At 41.1% G+C, this 19577-nt stretch overlaps 1 protein-coding gene across 2 annotated transcripts in view; it reads left to right on the forward strand.

Annotated features, from left to right (window-relative positions):
* The window catches only part of fbln1 (fibulin 1), a 35647-nt gene that overhangs the window by 2021 nt on the left and 14049 nt on the right, over window positions 1–19577 (forward strand). The window contains exons 2-15 of one of the 2 annotated variants that reach the window (XM_042495871.2): window positions 2932–3040; window positions 5465–5594; window positions 7503–7662; window positions 8926–8991; window positions 9083–9169; window positions 9334–9471; window positions 9584–9721; window positions 10772–10915; window positions 11018–11143; window positions 11314–11439; window positions 13675–13794; window positions 13903–14034; window positions 15034–15157; window positions 15766–16890. In XM_042495871.2, coding sequence (XP_042351805.1) covers window positions 2932–3040; window positions 5465–5594; window positions 7503–7662; window positions 8926–8991; window positions 9083–9169; window positions 9334–9471; window positions 9584–9721; window positions 10772–10915; window positions 11018–11143; window positions 11314–11439; window positions 13675–13794; window positions 13903–14034; window positions 15034–15157; window positions 15766–16147 — 1982 coding nt within the window. In that variant the 3' untranslated portion in view covers window positions 16148–16890. Of the gene's footprint in view, window positions 1–2931; window positions 3041–5464; window positions 5595–7502; window positions 7663–8925; window positions 8992–9082; window positions 9170–9333; window positions 9472–9583; window positions 9722–10771; window positions 10916–11017; window positions 11144–11313; window positions 11440–13674; window positions 13795–13902; window positions 14035–15033; window positions 15158–15765; window positions 16891–19577 lie in introns of those variants that run through there. The other variant, XM_042495870.2, reaches the window with a different exon arrangement.

The following is a 19577-nucleotide window of genomic DNA, read 5'->3' on the forward strand; positions in this document are numbered from 1 at the left end:
TATAAAATCTGGAGCTGCTCCACTGACAATGAATGGGGGTCAGATTTTGTGTACTCACATAAGTTTGTTTCATTTTTAGTACCCATCTAAGCTTTATTTTACTTAAGTGTCCTGAAGTCCTGAAGTACAAAATGTGACTATATTCTGGGAACATCCCCCTGGGTGCTCTTAGAGTCATCTAGAACATCTTTCGCCATTCATTGTCAATGGAGCAGCTCCAGACCGAATACCCTATGACATGACAAATTTGAGTTTTAGCACTCTAGTTTTTGGATTTGGGAGAGAACTGTTCATGTTTTCTAATATTTTTTTTTAACTGTCTTAGACCATAGGAATGACCTGTATAATTGAATATGGGTGTAGTTTCCCTTTAACATTTAGAGACAGAGACAGATTCTGAGAGGGCCCACTTGGTAGGCCCATGTGAAAAGCTTTTAAAATGCCATCTCATTTCATCCAGCTGCTACAAGGTTTATTGGCCAGAGGATTCTGGGATGTGCCAGACTTCCAGAAGTCAGTAGTGAGTCAGCTAATGTGGCTGCCTTGTAATAAATCCTCTGTCTATATTCACTCCTTTCTGCCAGCTTAATCATCCTTTGCGCTGCAGCATTAGTGTTTTCACTCTTTTTGTTTTCACGTAGCCTACGCTGGAGAAATGACTCGCTTTCTTCATAAGAAAACCACACATGCTGCTTTCAATAAACTCTTAGTCATTGTTATGTTTTGCCCCTACATATTTCTGTGCTGCAAAACTGTTTATAGAAGCCTGCAAACTGTTCTTGGAAATTAAGGGTTTTATTGCAATGCCTACATTGTGTTGTTACAACGTTTATCAATGCAGAAAACTGTGATGATGACTATTCCTGCTTATGCTTCATCTTTGATTTACTGGCTATAATAAAATTCCTCCTGCCCCTCTGGGAGAAAGCAGCAGATCTATAAAACTGAGGACTGCTATTCCAGACACTTGTCCTCCCAACGTAATCTAACTTATTATCTGAAGTTGCTGATTCCTGCCAGACTGCTCACGGCAGTGTCTCAAACAGATGGATTTGTTCAGTGTGTTTCACAATCACTATTCCCAATAATTCAGAGCATTCAGTCACTGACCAGCAACAAGTCGTATTCTATTACAATGGGTCGACAGAATTTATTTCACGGTGAGTTTGTTTTCTCTGCTTTTATCCCGAGGGACTTATTGTTAATATCAATTTAGCGCACTTATCCTGGTTTGAGCCGTAGGCAAAAAAAAGTCAAGGGAGCCAATCTGCCAAAGCTATTTCACGTTTGGCAGATCACACAAACCACAGGCGAATGAATATACTTGATGTGATTGGGACGGCTGATTGTTTACAGAGTCGAGGCATTCCACGCTCTCTAATCCACATGAATAAACAGCCAGATCACCGCAGAGTTGGTTGTGCTCCAGTAAAAAAAAAAAAGCCTCTCTTGTGTCTACAACAACATATCCATCATTCATTGTATTTGGCAAAAAAGAGCCTACAGGCAATTCAAAATTTTGTTTTTCCATCTTTTAGAGAATGCCTCAGAGGACAATGGCAATATCATTTGTTGTTAGATTTCCAAATTTGATTATCATAACTTGTCTCAATCAGCACGTTTGATTTTTGCCAAATGAAAAGTATTTGTCAAAGAATGCCTAATGTTACAAAACAGTGCCATCTGATATATTTTGCTTCATCATGAACAGTTTAAAGGGCATGAAACTAGTCCCGGAATGAGTTTGTTAACAGTGGCAGTCCAAAAGGGGGGTTGATGCTAGTGCTTGCTCCCCCAGCCAAAAATAAATGGGAATCAACACTTCTGTTTTTAACAGGCTGTGGTGTACTTTTTTTTAACTACCATGAACATAGGGGTATCATATAAAACAAGACAACCTAAGGCATCCATTGGTACAAACCATGTCAGAATAGCTTGTTAATAAGCAGCTTAATAACGCTTCAAATTTAGGCAAAGTTTTGGCGATGCACACTTTCAAATTAATGCCCTATAATTGCCTCTATAAGGAAAAGGATAGCATGCCTATTTGAGGACCAATGAATCACCTGAAACATATATATATGGTTCAGAGACTGCAAAATAGATGAATGAGCTCCCCAAAAGTGCAGAGAATACATCTTGATCGCCCCCTGGTGGCTGTCTGTATTATAGGTCATAAACTCCACCCCTTCCATTTTAGTGGATGGGAAATGGGTCAAGCTATAAACTCAAAGTACATGTCAAATAAGTTTTTCCCAGTGATGGTTTCTTTAATTTAGGCAGCTCTTAGCACACTGATGTATCTGGCCACAAATGATGTCACCAGTATGAGAGGGCAGCAGCCATATTCAGGATATTTTGGCTTTATTTTTGTACAAAAGGAGTACGTAGAGATTTGTCACCGATCTTTATATACAGTCTGTGGTACAGATACATAACACATTAAGGCTGGATTGATGTGGAACTCAAAATGTTAACTAGACCAGTAGTAGCCATCAGGTAATTAGTAACTTTGAATGTAAAATAAAATAACAGCATCAGTATGCAATTCCTAAACTCTCCATACTGACGGTTCTCAACTACTTCAACAGCATAGCAGAACTCCTAAAATTCAGTTATTGCTTTGGGTTTTTGGCGTGCCACCCCAAGATTTTCAGTGGCCCCATCTGGCCACCCCTAATTAACATTTCTGGAGGCGCCACTTTGTCTTCACTATCTTGTGTGTATGCAGGCAGGTGTGGTAACTGCAGATGCAGCAGTACCCCAGCGGGGGTCTATCTCCTGCAGCGATTACATCAGTGGGGGTCCCCTCACTGCGGCAAACCAGACAATACCACATATGAAAATCTCCCTCTGACAGTGTGCAGTGAGTGGGATGGACACCATTTTTCACCTGTTCACACAAACATACATTGTTTTTTATGTTTGCAGGAGCAGAGCCGATCTCCATAAAGGACTGTTGTAAAGATGGCCAGAGGCATGCCAGTGTTAACACAGACTGCGCGTCCCTCCCTCTCATGTCTGAGTCAACCACATGCAGGTGAGCAGCCGCTATCTGCCACTTTGCTCTCAATGTCTAATTGCAAATCTATACACGATAAGAGCTCTGGTCAGGAGACTTGCCTGGTGCTTATTTATATTTACAAGTTATTAAAATGTTGCACCCTTTGTCACAATCTTACCTCTGTACCGCAGAAGCTCCTGCAGTATTGGCCCCAAGGGATTTGGCCTGTACCATGCATTGGGGCGGGAAATCTCTGTAGACCCTTAATATGAGATTGCTTTACCTTACTCCTATAAATCTCCAGGCACATTATTCACTTCACGTGAGAGCAGGAAACACTAATAGTGATGGGATAATAACAGGTCTGTTGGTAACCCTAGAGGGTGTGCTGCCACAGGTTCAGGGCCCATAAGCCGAAGAGATCTGCCGCTGCGAACACTGATGGCAAACACATTTACCGTAGCCACCCTAAGTGATCCCAAATTTGTCTAAATTATAGTGTGTGGGGAAGAGAGGAAAAGGGCAGAGGTTTGTGGGGGAGCAGGGTGGAAAAGGGTTGAAGGGGGGGGGTCAGAAAGAGGGGCTGTTTCAAAACCCAGGAAATACCTCAGAGGTGAAACGCGACATTAGAGGAAGGATGGAGAGAGGCAATAACAGGAAATCTGAACGATTACTTCAGACACCAAAAGGCGGGGGTGGGGGGCGTGGGGGGGAGAAAGTACGAAAGAAAAAGAGCGAAGAGAAGAGAAAAGAAAAACAGGAGCACAACTGTGCCCTTAAAAGGTTCTGCAGAGGAGGTGTGCGCTTTGACGTGAATTCGAGATCTACGGTAGTTTATTTGGAAAGAGATTTCTGGTAAGAGTTGATAAAGAGGCTGGTTGGAAATGAGAGAGGAGAGGTGAGGGGGTGGAGTTTTATGCTCTCTGTCTTGTAAAGTTGCAGTGAGACAGATATCCAGACCAGACAGAAACAGTCACCCCACTCTTAACTGATTGGACTGTAATGCAAATGATAGACAATACAATGAAATCTGATACTTTTATAATCATAGTCTCATGAGGGGCTGTCCCAGATATTGCTTTTGATATTTTAGCAGCCATTAGAGTTATATATAGTATTTTATTGATCCCTGTAGGGATATACATTTTATGATCCTCATTCGCACAGAGCTCAGAGGTTAAGGTAAACTGGAGTACTTCCCGTATTTCTCCCTTTATGCTTTAAAGGAGCAGTGTGTAAGATTTAGAGGGATTTAGTGGGGATCTAGTGGTCAAGATTGCAGACTGCAACCAGCTGGAATTTCTCCTGATTCAAATTTCTTTAGCATTGTTCATTTAGGAGGCTTTTACTGGGAGCTGAACATTGCAGATTAGCTGTTTGCCCAGCACCTGCTAATGTGTGCTCATATTATTTCTTGTTCAGACATTTAGAAGGTTTTTACCATGAGCCGAATTATCCATAGAGGTTACTGCCTCTCCAAAACAAACAGATCCAGCAATTATGACAGGTATAAACACTGAATAAAGCAGTTCCAGTTTACAAATGAGTGTTTCTCCAATGCTGTTTGGCATGTGAGAGACAGGCTGCTAGCCTAGCACTTGTCAATACATGCTCAACTGCAGACATTCAGGAGGTTTTTACTGCAAGCCAAGGTTGGCCCTATCTAGAGCCAGTGTTTTTCTGTTCTGAAATGGTGGTGCAACATGGTGATCTCCATAGATGAGAACCTGCTCCCTATGTAGATAAAAAAGGCTCATTGTAAGGTGATGAAAACATGATTCTTATTTTTTAGGTGCCGAGAGAAAACATACTTATTATATTATATTCCATCTCTACCAATACACCCCCTTTAATCCTACACACTGGTCTTTTAAATCACATCTGTAACATGTTGACACTGATTTCTAAGGAAGAAGAGGAGTGATTCTGCTCTGGTGATGTCATGTCCCCAAAGCAAACTGTATATACTTGCAACCATTAGTCACCCAGTCAGTGGGTAGCTTCTCACAGGAGACAGCATGCTTATCTAAAGGGAGTGGTTTGTTTTGGTGATATTATAATAAAATGAATCCCTTAAGAAAAACACAATCCCACCCCGATTAAGGACATGTGGAGGTGGACAAATGTTCATCTTGGGACTGAAATGTTGCTTCAACTCAAGTCTAAAACAACAGAACAAAGGGCTCTGGGAGTGCAGCTCAAACCAGTTTAAATCCAGTGATGTTGGGGTTACGAAACACAAATAAACGACCAGTGCCCTTCTCTGAATCCACACACGACTCGCTCAACACACTCATCCATGCATTTTTAGTGTGACAACTCTGAGATCCCCATCAGGCTTGCCTCGGGCTGATTTTAATGGGCTATGCTTTAAGGCAGAGTTGTGCTGCAGCACGGAGATTATTGATAGAGCCGAGAATAAATGCACCACCTGTGTTTTGTGGTTTCTCTTGCTGACAGGATAGTGCAGGAGCAGTGCTGTGTAACAGTGCTGGAGGATAACATGTGCACCACTGGTATCAACATGGCCAAAGACCAAGGAGCCTGCGATTCTTTATTCACCAACACCTGTGAGACCAAGACTACGAAGGTGTGTTTGTATGTGCACATGCAATCTGTGTAAGTGTGCCTTACTAACTGAAAATACTAAATAGGGACAAAAATAGGGATCAAAATCACAAATATGCACCAAAAATCTCCCTCTACTCAATCAATGTACAGTATATCACTCTGCTGGACAGCCAGTTTGAAGGCAAATGATTGATGAGAGTGATGGTGTGTGCTTGTGTGTGTGTGTGTGCGTGCGCGTGTGTGTACGCATGCGTGCACTGTGAGCAGGATGAGGCATGTCACTCCAGGGAGGAATGGAGCTTGTTGCTGTCAGATAGATTATAAATTCAGCTCCGACTCTAGAATCTTCTGCAGGCTCACGTCCAAGCACTTTCCAGCCTTTCTGTGTTTTCTATTCTCTCAACCCAACCCTCAATGTGCCCCAATATTTTCACAACATACTGCACTTCAACACATCAGGAAGATAAATGCTTGGCAAAATGTGCAAAGGAGGGGATGCAAGTTGGTACATTATTTCAAAAGGATGAGATAATTGGGAGTGGGGCAGCTTGTCTTTACTTGATCAACTGACGCACAGCTGGTGGCTCAGACTGAAAGGTGCCCAGATACTGTAAGGTGAATAACACAAAAGATATGTTTGAGTTGGAGATGTTTTTAACATCATTCACTGGATAAAAATGGTCAAGAAGTCCTAATAACTCAAATGTAAATACATTACCTTGAAGGACTCTGACACAGCAAGCTGATGGTCAGCAGTTGGTCAGTGTTTGGCCATTGGTGAGTGTCTGTCGCTTTAGTTTTTGCTGTGCGTCCCACACTGTTGGCCCTTGTTGGCTTTTTTCAGACAATTCAGCATGTTGAATCAGTGTCAGAGCAGGCAGAGCCAGCCAGTGAATAAAATCACTCGGCTACAGTCAAGAGGGCACAACATCGAAACCAATTTGTTATATTATGTAAGATTATGTTTTCTTGCCATTGAGCTCTGAAGCAGAAATGTTCCGTAATTGTTTTGTTGTGTTTTTGTTTGAGTTATTCTTCACTAGTAATTTGTTCTTTAATCATCGGGTTGTGTTGTTAATGTTCTAACCGGCTAACCAGCATCTGTAATCAGTCCTCATCAGTCCTCATCAGTTTCTCTGTTGTAATGACAAATATAGACTACTGCCACCTGCTGGGTGGATGGGTTCTTTCCACACATGCAAGCACAGTATGTACTTTTGGTTTACTATAGCCATCCCTCATTATTATACTTACTTTTACTTAAGTAACATTTTCAATGCAGGATTTATACTTGTAACTGCGTATTTTAGCGGGTGGTATTAGTACTTTTACTTAAGTAAAGGATCTCAATACTTCATCCACCACAGCATTTCATGTATATACCCTCAGTTCCCAAACTGCAACACAAACACCCATCCCCCACACTCCGCACCTTTCATCCCCCTCACCGACTGACATTACCAGGCTGTCATAATGATTGATTGAGCATTCAGCCAGAGGGGATGATGTCATCTCATCACTGTCTGTCTGCCTGCTTGCCGGCCTGTCTGTCTGTCCGTCTTGCTTACTGACTTACTGCGTTTCATCTGTCTGTATGAAGCCTGTCAGTTAGCGTGTCTTCTCAATCAACCTCCTTTTTTGTCTGTCTGGTTGATTGAGAGCTTGGCTGTCTGTCTGACTCACATCCTCCTTATTTGTCAAAGTAAAAGCTCTTCTCATCTACCTCCAGTATTTTACCAACCATCATCATCCCACAACCTCCTTTTGCTTGTCTGCAGTTTTCGTTTCACTTCCCATGGTGCATTGGAGAGCTCAGTGGCTTGATTACTCCCTATGATAGTGTTTTTCCTGTGTTTTTCTGTGTGTATGCTATGTTGGCTTTATGCACCAAAGGTTATTGTGTTATATTTTACTCTGTGTTCTGCAGATGTGCTGTGACTGTTGTCTTCTGGGGAAGGTAGCCCAGGAGCAGGGCCTAACCTGTGACCACAACCTGTCAGTGGGTTACCAGTGTAGCCTGGTGTTCCGGGCCTGCTGCGTGAATGAAGCTGCAGACAACCAGACCACACCCACAGCAAAAACTGAATGTGGGTGAAAAAAACTCAAACAAAAAAACAAGCGTGAAGTAGGCCAAACGTGAAAATGTTTTCCTCAAGTTTGTTTCCTACAAAGCAGGCAACTTATATTCGGGTAGAAAAACAGATAACAGGATGAGAATACTTTCAACTGAATGTAAAAATATGGCAGAATGAACTAAGAAAGACAAATAATTGTGTGAAAATCGAAGCATCAATGATGTTGTCAAACATAAGCCCACACTGCCGCCTCCTGGATGTGTGCGGTCATTGCTTTTTGATCATTGCTGTCAGCTTTTAAAGTAGGCGAACCATGATGACACTCAAAGGAGAGTGTAATCACATTACACAGACAGGTCATGTTGAGCTAAAGGCCACTAAATCTTCACCTAGGGGTTTAGTGTATTTATTCATGGATAGCAAAGATTTCTTAGTTCCAACTTTACGGTTGGAACGATCTGCAGCCTTTATTTGTCCTTTTGAAAAATTTTGCATCTTTGGGTTTTGGACAGACAGAACAAAACTCTTGAAGATGTCACTTTGGTGTGTCGTATTTAAATGGATATTTGATTTTATTTTCTGACCTTTAACAGACTAAAACAATATTGAGTTAAAGGAGCAGTTTGTATGAATTAGTGGCATCTAGAGGTGAGAATTGCAGATTGCAATCAGCTGAAACGTCTCCCGTGTGCTGAGCATGAATTTCTCTGGTATTCATTATCAAGGAGGTTTTTACTGCAAGCTGAATTCTCTGCATAGGTCAGCTCTTTTCTAAAACAAACAGACCAGGCGATTTAAACCAGTAAACACACAGAGGGGATGCTAATTATGGTGGCTGACACAAAATCACGAATTACCCTAACTAGAGTCAGTGTTTGGTTTGTGTATTACTGTAGAAACATAGAAAAATATAGATATTATATCATTCTAAGGTAACAAAAACACAAAAATTCTTATTTTCTGTTGAGTATACATAAGAGAAAACCTATTTATTATTTATTAACTTACTCACTTACTTACGTATGTATGATTTATCATATTATATTCTATTTTTACTAATATATCACCCTAAATCCTACACTCTGGACCATTTATTGAAAAATGTATTGGCAGTTTAATTAATAATGATAATTTAATTGATGATGATGATAATAATCATAGTTGCAGCCTTGGCAAAAAAAAAATAACAAGTACAATTTTTTTTGCTTCTTACGATAAATGCATGAGGCGTTAAGATGCAGCCATAAAAACTTGTTATTTTTTTCTCTCATACAGTTCTAAACACGGATGAAACCAATGGAGACAATAGAGATAATTCAGTCTTAAGTGAGCTCTGCCAAGGTCTAGTATATATAAAGCTTTTCTACACATTAAATATTTAATTTTGCCAATACATCGATCAATGATTAATATGTTTGTATTTCTTTTATAGGTAAATGTGCTCATAACTGTGTGGGCAATGACACTTGCAACTGCTTCAAAGGCTACAAACTCAAGCCAGATGGAAAGAGCTGTGAAGGTCAGTAATATTCCAAACCTAGTCTTTGGCTTTGAATGTTCCAGTTTGTGTGACAAAAAAATTAGACCACGGAGAATGCCTTTCGATACAATTACTGTACTGCTGTGTGTCCCTAATGGAAACTTCAGCACAATAAGAAAACCCCTGTTTTCCCACACTCACAGATATCAATGAGTGCCTGCTGGGAGCCAGCAACTGTCGGGCAGGAGAGCGCTGTATCAACACAGACGGTTCCTTCCGTTGCCAGAGAGAGGTCAGCTGTGGGACTGGCTATGAACTCACTGACAACAACAACTGCAAAGGTCGGTCAAACTGTGCGCAGTCTGGCTTTGTTACTGCGTATCAGAGTCATGTGGTTTTTAAGTTACTGGCACTGTTTTTAATGACAGTTTCTTCTGTGATTTCTCCATCCAGATATTGATGAGTGTGAGACTGGAATCCATAACTGTGGCCCGGAGTTTGAGTGCCAAAACACCCAAGGGTCATTCCGTTGTCTCCCTAAGGTCAAGTGTGGTGCTGGCTTTATCCAGGATGCCCTTGGGAACTGCATTGGTATGCACCAAACTACAACAGTACTAAACAACAAAAGGAAAAGAATATTTTCGATGGATATTTTGTATTATTCCTAGGTAGTGCTTAAAATCACAAAAAAAAAAAACACTGAAAGAAAATGCACATTAGACAATCTAGCAAAGAGTGCAGACTGACTAGTAAATACTGCAAGGCTAATCAGCGAAATGGGGAGCAGGTGAGTAAGTGGGTGATGATGGTCAGGTGTAGTGAGTGGCAGAAAGGGGTTACTTTGCTCATTCATGGATTTCCATATTGAAAGCCTTGAGTTTGGCTGACAACAGCAGAACAGATTTAACTGCACATGTGCTGTACCCCAATTGTGTGTTAAGACCCTGACTTCACCTCTTTCTATGCTCCTTGAAACTGTGGAGGAGCAAGAGTTGGATGGAGGACACTATTCTCGGCCAGCCTGTCACTCAGAGCGAACACGCCACCAAATACGGATAACTTTAAATCTTTTTTTTTTTTTTAATCAAATGATTAAGTTATATAAAAAAAATCACCCCTACACAGTTGTCATTGACATTGAAAAGAACTCCAGACACCAAACTTGTGTTTTGAACCAGGCAGTAACATGTTTATTTTGGCAGTAAATTATAGCATTTTAATACAGCTGTAAAAAAATGGAGATTGATTTGTTTTTGGAGCCAGCCTCAAGTGGCCATTAGAGGAACTGCAGTTTTGGCACTTCCATGTTGGCTTCATTTTTCTTTTTTTTGGTAATGACAGGGAGACTTGGGCTGAAGATATACTTGCTTTTTAACTACGTGTTCATGTTTGCATGATGGTTTCCTTGCATATCCTGCATCTGCCTGGAGCGTTAGTCGTGCACATCCTCAGACATTCATGCAAGGTATCCACAAGATGCAATACAGACACAGAATAGGCAGCGTTGGCAGAACGAGAGAAACACATTATCACAACGTGAGTTTACAGTTAAAGAACTGTATAATCAGTTATTTTATCAAGATGGACCGAAGCAATCTGTTCATGATTTAACAATGTTTTCTGTGTCTTTGTGTTTTTCAGATATCAATGAATGTGTTAGCCAGACAGGCCCATGCCACCGCGGGCAGACCTGTATCAACACAGTTGGATCCTACATCTGCCAGAGGAACTCTGTTAACTGCGGTCGAGGATACCACCTCAACGAAGAGGGCACGCGCTGTGTTGGTACAGCTGAAAAACTCACTGCTCCTGATTAACAAAGCATGTTACTAATCTACCAAAGATGCACATTATGGTGTTCTCTGTTGTTTGCATCCCTGTCCGCAGATATTGATGAGTGTAAGGGCCCTGAAAAGGTTTGTGCAGGTCATGGTTGCATCAACCTGATGGGCTCCTACCGCTGTGAGTGTGAGGGTGGCTACATCTTTAACAGCATCAGTCGGACTTGTGAGGGTAAGCAGCTCAATTTCACCTGGTGTTCTTACACAAGTACCTAATCAAAGTGTATTTTTTGCATGTAAATAACATGCATGCTGTATGTGTAGTACTGATCAAACTGTGCACAACAGGGACTTATCATAATTTCAGCTTCTTTTATGGCATATATGGACTTTGTGTTTCAGATATTAATGAATGCAGGCACTATCCTGGCCGCCTGTGTGCTCATAAGTGCGAAAACACTCTGGGATCCTACCTGTGTAGCTGCACTATCGGCTTCAAGCTAGCTGCTGATGGCAGGAACTGTGATGGTAAGGCAAATATCTGAATCAGGAGAGTTGCAACTTTTTATAAAGGATATAAGTTATACCTTGCATATATTCCCGGTTCTGAGTTTGGAGACCATTTCCATTCGATTCCACCGGACACATCTGTTCCACCAGTTGCTATGGCATTAGGATTTTTTGGTATGATTTGTTCATTGATAGCATTCTAATGTATTTATCAAGTGCAACATATCAGACTTTGCCAGGTTGCACCAGGTTCTCTTAGTTCTCTTAAGCTATAGGGCAAAAAGTGATTGAAATGATACATCAGGACTCATTAGTTTGATTGTAAAGTTGATGATGTTTATTTCACCAGCGAGACCTGAGGTTCATGTATGCTACTCTGGCCTAAAGACCACTCTAACTAAAATATTGTTGGAGAAAATAATGTTTTCACTTCCTGTGGCCAATCAGTGAAAAATGCTATAAAAGGCTGAAGTTAATACAAACAACAAAATAGTATGTCAACTGGGATAAAGCATGATGATTAGGCAGTAACTACCTTAAGCAACCTTGGTGCAGAATAACAACGGTGACATCAAGTGGTGAAATCATGAACTACAACACAGGGTAATATAGTATCCTATTATTGGGCATGTGATACTGTAAGATTACAACAAACACAAAATCATGGCAAATAGCTATAAATTAGCTGTTTTTATTAGAAAGTTATTCAACCCAATATTATGCTTGCCAGTGTGGCACAGAGAATATTTCTATGCAATTTCCCACTTTTATTTATTTAATGTTTATTTAAAAGGGACATAGCATATGGATGAACATCAGTATAAAATCCAAATGTAAAGAAGCTGGAGTTAGCAGGACCTCTGATTAATATCTGTAGTCCCTGGCAGGTAATAGACAATAGGAACATAGAAAGAAAGAAAGAAAGAGAAAAAAGAAAGAAAAAGAAAAGAAAAGAAAACAACAATTCAAACAAAGGACAAAAGTGCATTAACAGTGGCAATGTCAACTGTATGGCATAAAGTGCACGGTGCAAAGTGCTTTATCTGCATGCAGAGTGTAGAATTCAACACACGAGTTGGTTGCGCACATACATCATGGATCACTGGATCAAAGGACAAGGAGCTATATTGGCAATGCATTGCATCAGAAGAACCTAGATGGATTGATCTTCTCCTGCGGCCTGGAGTGGATCTAGACGTGATATATTGTATTTTATATGTATGTACTTTATTTTGCATGTTTACACAACTTACCATTCAGTTCAGCATTTCTATTTTGAGTATGTCACAACCTGCTCTTAGGCTGGACAAAAAGAGGGAGACACACAGGTAAATTAACTAATAAAGGGATTTGTTAACTAAAGGTAAACTCAAACAAATTGCACAAAGGAGAAATCTGTTGTCAGTAGTGTAGAAAGTAGATGAGTGGAAATATGCTTTAAGGGTATTGTGCTGTGAAAACAAAGAAAAATTAAACAAACACAAAGCAAAGGAGTGGTGAGGAGGTCTGACAGCACAGACTCACTGTGGCTCTGTCTTATGTGCATGGGGCACACCAGGCCCAGGTGTATCCCATGATGCTGATTGCAGCTGCCCTGGAATGAGAAAACAAACAGCACAAGCAGAGGGACCTCACAGAGAGGCCCCAACAAGTGTAAAAGGCACGAGATCACCTGTGGGTCTAATCAGTCACGGAGAACCAGTAGGCTATCATTCTCAAGTTATACAAACTTTCGAAGGGACGCACTATGACAACTGCTGTTTTAGAGAGTACTGTACACGTACTAAGTGTAAGGTGTAAGATTGAAGTTATAACTTATAGTGAAACAAATTTAACCGGTGCAACCCAGTGCAGTTTTATTTGGTGTTTCACAGTCGACCATTTGTTGATATGGAGACAGGTCTTTAATGTTAACAAATACACAACTGTACTATATCAGACCAGAAAGTATTTTAACAGGCCTTGTGGTAAAACTAAAAACTGATTAAACTGACAATTAGTGGCCTCCTTTAAAAAAACCTCCAATCACATACAATCTTTTCTCCAAAGTTTATTATTTTTTTGCCTTTTCTCAATAACCTATGCACACGCAAATCAAGTGTGTAACTGTGCAAGCAACTGTTTATGTAGTACATTTTAAAATTGACATGGGAGGATCCACATCTCTGCAAGTGCAGGCTTTTTCTTCTGATCACAGAGGTGCATTCATTTCATAAGTTCATAATGGTCTGTAATCACCTTTTTTCTGCATAGATTTGAATGAGTGTGAGAGCAACCCATGCAGTCAGGAGTGTGCCAACGTGTACGGCTCCTACCAGTGTTACTGTCGCCGTGGCTACCAGCTCAGTGACATAGATGGCATGACTTGTGAAGGTAAATTGGAACTATCCATATCATATCAATCATAAGCAGTAAAAATATATATTTGTTATATTTACTCAGTGGATTGACTTATTTTTATCTGTCTGTTACATTTTGTAGATATAGATGAGTGTGCCCTGCCCACTGGAGGTCATATTTGCTCATATCGCTGTCACAACACTCCTGGCAGCTTCCACTGTTCATGTCCTGTTACTGGCTACACTTTGGCACCGAATGGCCGCAGCTGCCAGGGTAAGATATCCCACACGATGGTTGCAGGATAAGTTCTTTTTCACCAACAAAGATCACACTCTATGCATGATATAGCAGTAGTTTTATTTGGGATGACTAGAGGATGAGGGAAAGATGGAATGAGGGTCATGTACGAATGGGGGTTGAGGAGGGCGACGAAAAAGAGAAGGTTGCATGGAGATGAATGGGATTGCAAAGGGTCATAGTGTGGCAGCAACGTTGATGAGAGCCACTTGATCACATATTTTATACTCGGCAAAAATGTTTGTGTCGGTACAAGGCATATTATATAAGTTCTGATGATACTGAAGTTAACATACAGTTTCAGTATATTGTAAATAGTGTATAGTAGTGGACTATGTTAAAACTCATTCAAGTTTTTTTCCTGCCTCATTTGAGTACTATGGTTTTTCAAAAGGAAAAAAAAAAAAAATTAAGTTTGCACATCTATTTTTAAACAGGTGCGTAGGAGAGGGGCGAACAGAACACAACATAGAGAAAAACTCCGGCACACTGTGTAATTTGCAAAAAGCATTATTTAAATGCAACATTTTGGTACAAGACCCTCCTTTGCCTGATGAGGGTCTGGTACTGAAACATCTTTCTCTAACTTCTCCTATGGATTTAAAAAATAAAATAAAAAAGGAAGTACAACACTATTCAAAACCAAGACACCTTGCAGAATAAGTGACCTAGGAATTTTGGTATGGTACAACAGCTTATATCTTCTTTTTGTTAGACAATGTCTTGCTGAGAAGAGGGTTTGGAGGGAGGATCATGAGAACAAAGATAAGCAGGAAAGAAAGGGTTAGACACATCTGTATAGGGCTGAGTAGGTGATTGAATTAATAAGGAACAGGTGGTTGAATTAGTAAGATGCAGGTGACTGAGTTAGTGGGAGAGAGAAGCATGGTCTTATTTCTGAATCTTAGTCATGGTGAATTCATATGTGGATGTTTTTAAATCATCTTTTTCCACTTTTTGTCTATTCGCTCCCAGACATTGATGAATGCGTGACGGGAACACACACATGCTCGGAGAATCAGAGCTGCTTTAATGTACAGGGAGGGTTCAGATGCTTGTCCTTCGAATGTCCGAACAACTACCGGCGCGTTGGAGATACGTGAGTATCTGGATTGCGTGCACATTGCTGCTGAACAGAACACATTTGTTAACAGACACAACTTTAAATGTGTCATTTGCGCTCTTAGCAATATTAGATTGACTAGATGGACAATAATAATACAGACATTGACACAAAACATTCACAGAGCAAAGTCCATGTTCCTCACAGTTAGATCTGAATCTTCATCCTGCCAGTACAACGGTAAATAATGTCAGGCCTTTTGAACCGACCCCTAGTTATAAGATATCTAAGGCTCTGCATGTCCAGTATGCTTCATGCTGGAATGACTTCAAAAAAGATTTGGCTGTAGCATGTTGTGTTAGAATGATGAAATGCATATGGATATTTTCTCATTGGCTCAGTTACAGTAGAGGCTGTGTATGAGCACCCTGCAGGCACCAGTGACTCTTGCATGATCCCACAGAGGGCACCATGACTGGCCTGTGAAGTTTTACGCTGCAGAGACTGATGTATCTTCCACTGCATGCCATGCACGGCAAATAAAATTTACACCTGGTCTCTCTCTCTCCTTCTCTCTGTGCCTGTTTTGTTCTGTCTTGTCCCATCCTGCCCTGCCCCCCTCCCCCACTTCTCTCTCTTTGCAGTCGATGTGAACGCTTGCATTGCAATGAGTCTGTCGAGTGCCTGGCCATGCCCCTGAGAATAACCTACTACTACCTCACCTTCCCCACCAACATTCCCGTCTTCACCAACATCTTCCGCATGGGCCCCACACACACCGTGGCTGGCGATGACATCCAGATTGTTATCACCGCTGGCAACGAGGGCGGTTTCTTCAAGACGGAGAAGGTGCCCACAGGCGGCGTGATGTCGGTGGCAAGGCTCATCAACAAGCCACAGGACTTCGATCTGTCTCTGGAGCTAAGGCTGCGTCGCTACGGCACTCTCAGCACGTATCTGGCTAAAGTGATGGTGTTTGTTACCCAGGAGGAGCCCAGAGTACCTTACAATCCCCTACTAGAATAAACACAAGAGTATAGTTACACAAGTTACTACAGTCTTAAAAAAGATGTGTCATTTTTAATACATTGCTCCATAGAGGAAAAAAGGACACCCCCCCCCAAAAAAAAAATATATATATGTTTGAGAGATGACCATACATTATGTTGATAGCAAAGCATGGTTATGCCATGTAGACTACTGCACGTGATGTAATGCATAGATATATCCATTTAAATATACATATAAATTAGGATTTGCAGTGACTACTTATTCATCTTTATAACCACAGATCATTTATTTGTCTTTCTTTCATAGATGTATGCAATTAGGTTAAGGCTTGCCTCAACATGTGAATTATGCTAATTCTAATAAATCACAAATATGACCCTGTTCAACACTAAACACTTGTTAAAGATGACACATCATTTTTAAGAGAGGATATGAAAAAAAAGTTACAACACACAAAATCAAGAGAAAGAAGCACAGCTTTTAAGTACATAATCAACTTTTTAACACTACAATTAAGGATCATTATTCAGCAGTACAAATTAGGGTCCAATTGAATGTATCCTCTTGGAGGTGAAGCATCGTGATAGCCGCTAGGTGGCGTTCTAGGTCAGAGTAAATCATCAAATGGTAACGACCCAAGACTGCCTACAACTGAGTGTAATTTGATGATGGTTGCATGATAAAGTCTGACGTTTTGCAGTATTTTATGGTTTATGTGTTGGATGAACAGTTTTCTATTAAAATTGAAATAGAAATAACACATGTTCAAGTCAAATCCAGTTCTTGATAATGGCGCATTGTGGGGTTTAATCAAATACAGCGAAGGGAGCAGCTGGAATGTGAGGCCAAATCACAGATGGAGGCACAAAGACTTCCTCACATAGTTTCATATCACTATTATTCCAGCAGCTTCATTGAAGAGGAAATCCATTGATATATGCAAATCTGGAGCTATGCATATAAAGCTAAAAGTACATTCTGTGATCTGATTGAAAAAAAGGTTTGATTTACTACAAAAATCTAGTCACAAGGACTTTAAATACACATACTAGCTCGAAAAAAAATCCTGATTTACTTTATGATTATTGATTATTATTAGTTATTAATGTGTCCTGATCCCATCTATAAGTTAAACCCTTCAGGTGTATACTATATCTGCATATATGTCAAATTGCACTATTTATTAGGTCTATAAAGTAATTCCACACCTCCAAATTCCAGTTAGAAATGAGCCAGACTGGGCCTATTACTGTATTGTTACTCCCACTTCCCAAACATCAGTTACGTTGTACCGCACATATGTCTTTGTCTGGCAGTTATTTTCATGCACATCTCTTTAGCTCCCATTACAATTTAGGTTTAATGTGAAATGCACAGATTTCCACTGCATACTGCGGGTGTAAACCCCAAAGCAGACAGATAATCCAAATGAAGGCTGAGTAAGTGACACGCGATGGGATGCAGTGGCAAAGAAGAGGGAAATGTGCACCAGCAGGAGAGAGTATAAATAGTTTGACGTGCTGTGAGGCTGCTGCCCGAGGGCTGTGGCTTATAATAACTGTAAATTCAGATGTCCTAGGTTCCTCCTGTCCTGAGCTGTCAGGCCAGTAAGGATGCACTTGGTCCCTAGTGGGGATATCCTTAAAATAAGAACATAGTGGTGCGCATAAGGTTTTTTCCTCCCCTTTGACATTGAGTTATGGGGCTCTGGGCTCTGGCCGGTGGTCTGAACAATTTGTGGTGCAGCAACATCACCGCGCACAGAATGAATGATGCCCTGCAGTGTTTGTGTTGGGGCGTTATCAATGTGCCGACTATAAATAATAATTACCAAAAAAATAAAAGGCCCCATACGCTTGACCAGAGGACTTTCATCCAAAAAGTCTGTTTTTCTTTCTGGTCTGAAAGTATTGGGGTTTTTCTCCTGGGCTGGGCCACGTGAGGCATTGGGAGATGAAGAAGACGTACATTTGTGCATGCACGCACACATATACACAAGCATGTTTGCATGCACAAAGGCACACGTGCACAAATAAACATATAGACGCATATATAGGTACTTTTAGTGCATACATATACATGCATTAGCACACACGTGGAGCTGTAATTAGCTCCACTTGCTGCTACTGCTTTGAAGTGCCCGTCTGTATGTAAGGGGGCAGTTCACCCTGGGTCATTATCTTCTCGTAAATTTACTCTCTACCCCAACAGAGCTTTCACCTCGTCCTCTAGAGCCCCGCTCGGGTCTTTCTGCAGCTCAGGCCGTGGTATTATAAACTAGGAGAACATTTTGTGGGTTTGGCGTGGGCCAAAGCAAAACTTGGACCCACCCGCTAATTGCTAATTACAAGCCCCTACCCAGTGGTGGCTTGACTTTTTGTCAGGGGCTTCTCTCCTCGCTCTCCGTGGAAGGAGCCCTGCAACCCAAGCCGGGCCCGGGCTTTGAGCTGCAGCCTATAGGTCCCCTGAGGAGCGCCAGAGATCCACGGCCCATGACTCACAATGTGGCTATACGGCTGCCATGCACATTAACTGGACTTAAACATGGCAACTTGGCTGTTTTCATAACCCAATATAACCGTGTACAGACTTGTCTCCTTTGTGAAAAAAACAAGCTTGAATTTAACAGTCTGGATGTCAAAGTCGAGGCTTTTATTTTGTTTCAATAGCTCTCTCATGATTACAAGTTCCTCAAAGACAAACTCTTGATTTATGGGGTTGTTAGTGCTTTAGAAACCTCTCTCAAAGTCTTACGCAGCAGACAGGTAGTGAATAGCGATACTTCAGGTGGCGTTAGCCTTAGGAGCCAGCAAAGGCCCTCCATTCCCTCCGACCTGTCACTGATTAGTCTGTGGAATAAACAAAGCCCTAAATAATAGGATGAGAGCTGCCCTGGGGAGAGGCTGGGGAGTTGTCTAGTCATGTTGCTCACAATTTAGGAGTCTTTTAGAACACTCCCTTGCCCCATAAATCCTCCTCTAGAGATTATCTGATGTGAAGTTGGGGATGCTCAGCAAATCCAAATATTTTCCTGAGCAGGTTGTGGATCATTCTCTGTGAGTGTAGTAATTCATTTCCCACACAGCTTGAAATAGTGCATCAGAAAAGCGTCAATGGCAGCGCTGGTCTCCACAAGACAAGCTAAAAAGGTTGGCTTCAGCATGAGCTTTGGCCATTGTTGGTTTATTATTCTTCCAAACCACACAGAATTTGCTTTGTTTTTGATGTTGACTGCTATATCCAGTGTCCCTGCTGTCTTGTTCAGATATTGTTTGTGTAGCGGCTATTGGAGTTGTCCCACTGGGTTCTTGATTACGCAGTGGGCTGCTCCCAAGGATGCCCTGTTATTGTGAGCTTTAGAAACCAAAAGTGGTTGACTTTATATAGACATTACCTAAAGGTCAGAGGCCATGTGTGTTTTTGTTTTCTTTTTTTCTGTGGGTGT

This window comes from Plectropomus leopardus, chromosome 7, assembly GCF_026936395.1.
Source record: "Plectropomus leopardus strain MGB_pleo_1.0 chromosome 7, ASM2693639v1, whole genome shotgun sequence".
Classification (NCBI taxonomy): domain Eukaryota; kingdom Metazoa; phylum Chordata; class Actinopteri; order Perciformes; family Serranidae; genus Plectropomus; species Plectropomus leopardus.